The sequence below is a fragment of the Mus pahari genome, chromosome 1 (genome assembly GCF_900095145.1).
Source record: "Mus pahari chromosome 1, PAHARI_EIJ_v1.1, whole genome shotgun sequence".
Taxonomy (NCBI): domain Eukaryota; kingdom Metazoa; phylum Chordata; class Mammalia; order Rodentia; family Muridae; genus Mus; species Mus pahari.
The window spans coordinates 45,259,212-45,265,211 of NC_034590.1; the positions used below are offsets into that span (position 1 = coordinate 45,259,212).

At 39.4% G+C, this 6,000-nt stretch overlaps 1 protein-coding gene across 6 annotated transcripts in view; it reads right to left on the reverse strand.

Moving 5' to 3' along the window:
- The window catches only part of Chd2 (chromodomain helicase DNA binding protein 2), a 113,693-nt gene that overhangs the window by 79,640 nt on the left and 28,053 nt on the right, over positions 1 to 6,000 (reverse strand). For 4 of the 6 annotated variants that reach the window (XM_021189745.2, XM_029538535.1, XM_029538510.1 and 1 more), the window contains one exon: positions 89 to 196. The exons of the other annotated variants lie outside the window; for them this stretch is intronic. In XM_021189745.2, coding sequence (XP_021045404.1) covers positions 89 to 196 — 108 coding nt within the window. The remainder of the gene's footprint in view (positions 1 to 88; positions 197 to 6,000) is intronic. 6 annotated transcript variants of the gene reach the window in all.

Genomic DNA, 6,000 nt, shown 5'->3' on the forward strand with positions numbered 1-6,000 from the left:
GGGCTCTGCTCCAACAGACCTCCTCCTTCACATGTAACCCCCAGGAAGCCCGGCAGCGGCAGAGGCTGGGCCAGCACGCAGTGTGTACCTTCTAGGGACGGGCCTTCTAGCTTTTACTCTCTTTTGTTCTGCCTCGCTCTCTGCACTGGTTCCCTGCTCCTGTTCCTCTTCTGAGGGGTCCTGTTTCCATTTTTCTCTGTGATCAAAAGCAAAATAAAATAATTTTTTTCTATAATACTTCTTAACCTGAACAATCATTAAAAGACAAATTCCAAAATCATTTTCTGAAACACAGAGTATGTGTACTTTAGATACTATGTGTACTTTAGATACTATATATTTAGGCTCAACTTAAATTTGGGTTGTTATTCTTTCTGAATTACACACTCTCTATTCCTAGTTTAACTCTGGGAACAAATATAAATGGAGATAATGAGTATATCTTTCAAGCCACCGTTTCTAGGAGAGAAAAATGCTGTAACCCATTCATTCTACTTTGTTCCTGCCTACCACTGACAGCCCAGAGTTTTACATCACAGGTTCCCAAGCTTTGGCATGCATCAGAACTAGCAAAAGAGTTTGTTTCTGATTCAAAACTGTCAATCATGAAAGCTCTCAATTCTAACAAATTAACACACGATGCTGATATTGGATATAAATGTATTTTAAAATGGGGAAAAGGGGCACCAGCCCCCAACACTTGTGTTTGTTGGCTTAAGCAAATATTCTTCCATTAAGCTCCACCACCAACCTATATGAAATGCTTTAAGTCTTTAGAACATAACTAAGGAAACAGTCCCTGAATTTTTCTTACTGTGTTGAACGTACCACCGACTAAATAATCTGTTCTGTTGAACCCTTAGGTTTTAGTTATTAGTTGATATGGGAGGTGTTCTTTGTTCCTCGAGATTTTACAAGGCTTAGAAGAGCCATAGCCTACAGGTGTTCTTTTCTCGATAACCAGAACCCCACAGGGACCTAGCTCATTTCTCACCTGTAGTAAATAAAGTATGGGTTAGCTACTGGGCATGAAGAAGCTAGGAAAAGCCTGGAAGGCACATGCTTGAGGTTCCTCCGTAAACCAAACAATTACCACTGTGCCCACGGCTTCCCCTTACAGAGGTCATAACAAGGATGCCAGTTGCAGAACTGCCAAGTTAAATTAATTGATTTCATAGGACAAGAAAAAAGAGTGCTGGCTTGCTCCTAAAAGGGGTTGATCTGTAACTTCCTGGGGCCCTTCCTAACACAGCTGCAAGAGTTCCTGATTTGTTACTACTACAACCAAGTCGGCTCCACCTGAATTAGTCAGAGTTGGGAGAGGAGACTCTACCCTTTCATGAAATGGAAGGTCCAATGTACTTTTATGTACATTATTCAGAGTCCATCAGCATTGCATGTCACTGGGTTCTTGTACAAAGCGGAATAGAAAAGCTGGTGAATAAAAATGGCCTTGGTTAAATAAAGAAGTTAACTAATGAAAGAGCTATCAGTTTTTCAGTCAGCTCTGCTGGGTAACTTCGGATGGACACTGGTTTAGTAACCTGTTACTGGTTTCTAAACTACCAGTCTTTCTTTAAAACAGACTTCCTTGTATCTACCCATACTCTGGTACCTAGCTTCATTTGCTTATGGAAGGTCAGTATAAAACTTTGCTACAGAATATAAAGAAGACAGACATGATGGTATGTCAGAACAAGACAGGACAATGATAAGTTGAAACCAACTTTGAAAAACAAACAAAAAAGGCATCTAAGTAACAGAAGGTGATTGTCAAGAAGATGGAGTAAGGTGGGCCCAGCCAGCACCTGGGAAATTGGCACAGGAGTCTGTGCTCTCCTAGGACTTAGAACAATACTTTTACCCGTCCAAAAGAACTCAACAATTATGCAGTAAAAAATGGCCTCACAGAAACAAGTCTCAAAATCATGGGCAATTAAGAACCAAGGGAAAGTCCATGAATGAAAACAATCCAGAATCATGTAATCTGAACTAGTGCTATCAGTGAGACCCACTACAAAGAATACAGCAAACTAAAATTCCAACAGAGAAAAGGTGTGTTGAGGCCATAGTATGGCAATCAAATTAAAAATGTATACACAACCACAAGAACTTGGGCTCTTCCACCCTAAGAATGTAAAAGAAAAAAAAGTATAAAATGCACTGGTCTACAGCCCAGTGAGACAGTGAGATGATCTTCCTGAGAGAGGCTAAGCTGCTTGCAGGCACAGCAAACCCTCACACCTACTTTTCTCCATCAGAACTGCAGAAGACCAATGAAGACCTAGGAAAAATTACCCAAGCTTATGCGTTCCAGAGTATCTAGACAGATAGGTGCGGGTGTTTGAAACTGGCCATATTATGTTTAAATTTTCAAGAATAAGAAAAAAGAGAATTTTTTATTTGGTTTGGTTTTTCTAAACAGGGACATACTATATAGCTCTGCCTGGCCTGGACTCACTGTGTAGACAAAGCTAGCCTTGAACTAGCCAAATTATATCTGCTTCTTTCTGCCTCCACCTCCCAAGAGCTGGGATTACAGTTTGCCACCATACCCAATAAGAGAAAGAAAGATCAGCCAGCTGTGGAAACGAGGTAAGAGTAATCATCAACCTCCCAGTGTTCACCCCCACCACAACACACAGCTCTTGAACGAGTAAATGTGCTCATTTCTTGTAGGAAGCAAACTTAAAAGCACACATCCCAGTCACCCATGTACTGGAAGTCATGTTGCAGTATTAAGGGATCTTAAGAGGTTGGGCCTGGCTCAGAAGTTAAGAAGACTTGCTGCTCTCCCAGGACCTGAGTTTGGTTCCCAGCACCCACACAGTGGTTCTCAACCATCCTAACTGTAGCTCCAGGCACACACTCTTTTCTGAACTCTAAGGACAGCAGGCATACATTATGCATAAAGGCAAAACAGCCAGACATAAAATAAACAAATTTAAAAGATAAAAAGAGTCAAGAACTTGATTAAAAACTATTTCAATTATCAAAAAGAAACTTGCATTTTGATCTAACATAAGGCATAAAAGAATTTTTGGGACTATGGGAAAAACAACCAAAATGTATTTACTGAGAACCCAAAGTAAAGTAAACACACAAGTAGTCTGAATGCTCACCAGCCAGGAACAGTTAACTTGCCATTATTGGAAAAGAGAGGTTGCAAAACAAATTCAGGGGGCAGGCAGGGAGAAAAGTCACTTTTAAATATAGTGAGTATTGGCCACAATAGGCAATGGCTAACTACTGAACACATCTAAATGCCAAAAAAAGAATTCTTTTATCAACTTAAAAGACACGTGAGGAGAAGAAGTAATGGCTTCCAGATAGCAGATATCCCCAAGAGAGAATGCTTTTATTAACAATTCCAATCTGAGACTAATAATGTCCCAATTCCATTTTTACACATCTATGACAGATTCGCAACTCAAAACACTGAAAAGAAATAAATAACCATGACCTCTTCCTTCCTCTCCCTCCTCCCTTTCTATGTTACAAACAAACAGACAAACAGACACACACACACACACACACACACACACACACACACACACCTCTACATGATTATAACTAAAATATTTTAACCTCTGGTTGGAAGGAAGAGTTGGACCAACACACAGTACCTTCATAAAAACTATTGGGACAAAGAACCTGTAGAAATGCTATTTGACATGCCCAGATTAGGACAACATTTACACTACACTTTATTCCTTCAGCTTTTTTAAAAATCTGAGACTCCCATCTCAAAAAAAAAAAAAAAAAAAACCAAAAACTATACAGTTTCTGAAGAGCATGTCACCCTTTGGGTAAATCTCTCAATTCTCAAATTCAGATTGCCACACACACACAGCAGATTCTGTTATACTTGTTATGAGATTACAGTTACCACACATATTGAAACTATGAGGCCTTCAAACAATGTGATAAAGTTGGGCATTTCAAAAACCATCCCCACAAGACCATTAGACCTAACAAAACAACAACAGAAAGCAGTTTCCCAAGCAACTCATGCAACAGAAGTGCAAAGAAAGCCTCTTACAACTATCCCAGCAAGCTGTCTCCAAGTTGGGATGTAACAGAACGGAAACTAGGTGTATGCAAGCAAGACAATGTTAAATACTGCTCTACAAAGTTCTTTACTAATATACATTTAATGTAACAATTAATTGTAAGCAGAACTTTTACTACTGTATAAAGAAATGGGTTTAAGAAATTCAAATTTGCCTAATAATCACAGAATATGCAACTGAAGACCTTGGAGGAAAGTATTCCTGAATTGATGATACACAAAGTTTTGGATACCTACATTTTTCAAAAAGGATCACAAAAATCAATACAGCTAATGAAACAGTACACCATGGAAATGGGAAGAGTGGTAAAATCTTCTTGGTAATAATTTTTGATTCACAGAACTTTTTAACTTAAGGGCTGGTGAGATGGCTCATCAGGTAAGAGCACCCGACTATTCTTCCAAAGGTCCTGAGTTCAAATCCCAGCAACCACATGGTGGCTCACAACCATCCATGACAAGATCTGGCACCCTCTTCTGGAGTGTCTGAAGACAGCTACAGTGTACATTACATGTAATAAATAAATAAATCTTAAAAAAAAAAAAAAAAGAAAGAACTTTTTAACTTAAAAACAGTGAACATCTAGGGATAGGACTGTCTTATAATCCTGCCACTTGAAAAGTGAAAGCAGGAAGCTCAGACTTGACTATAAGAGTGAGATCCTTAGCCGGGCGTGGTGGCGCACGCCTTTAATCCCAGCACTCGGGAGGCAGAGGTAGGCGGATTTCTGAGTTNGAGGCCAGCCTGGTCTACAAAGTGAGTTCCAGGACAGCCAGGGCTATACAGAGAAACCCTGTCTCGAAAAACCAAAAAAGAAAAAAAAAAAAAAAAAAGAGTGAGATCCTTGTCTCAAAAAAAATAAATAATAAATGAAAACAATATGCTACATTCCTTTCATCTCATCACCAGGAGGGCCATAAGTTTGAGGCTAGCCTGGACAATAAAACAAAACCTTGCACCAAAAATAATAAAACTAAAAAAATAACTATACTGAAGCTAGGGGTAAAGGCACACACTTGTAATCCCAGCACCGGTAAAGCAGACAATATCTGTCACAGTTCAAGGGAAGCCTCATCTATAGAGTGAGCTCTAGGCAAGTCCTGTGTTCTTGGCAAAAATGAGACTCTGGGCCTGGGGAGACGATTCAGCAGATAAGAGCACTGCCTAATCTTCCAGAGGTCCTGACCTGATTTCAATCCCCATCAACCATATGGTAGCTCACAACCATTTATAATATGAAATGATGCCTTCTTCTGACATGCAGGTATACATGCAGATAGAACACGCATATACATAAAATAAATCTTTTTTAAAAAAAAAAAAGACTATCTTTAAAAAAATCTTTACGTTAATATATATTAATTGTATATATGGCTGTGTGTGGTGGTATACACCTGTAATTCCAGAATATAGAAAAGAGGCATAAAGACCAAGTGTTAAGGTCATCCTCAGCTACACAATAAGACCAAGGCCAATCTATGGCACTTGAGACCCTGTGTCAAGATAAAGAATAAGGCCCAGGTGCAGCAGATAAAGGTGTATACCTCCAATCATGATAACCTCCTTCCATCCCCAAACCTACATGAGGGACCCCCACAGCTGTTCCCTGACCTCCATGTGCACACTCACACATATATACACACAGTCAACAATAAAGGCTTTTTAAATTTAATTGTAAGAAAATAATTTCCATAGTTAATGAGCACAGAACCAAGGCTTCAGCTCACTGGTAGAGTGCTTGCTCACAGCATATGTCAGGCTTTCTATTCAATCTCTAATGTTGCAAAAAATAATGAACAGAATAAAATTTGTTGTAAAATATTTTAACTCTAAGCTCAAGAATTAAAAGCTTCTTCTGAGCTGGGCGTGGTGGCGCACACCTTTAATCCCAGCACTCGGGAGGCAGAGGCAGGCGGATTTCTGAGTT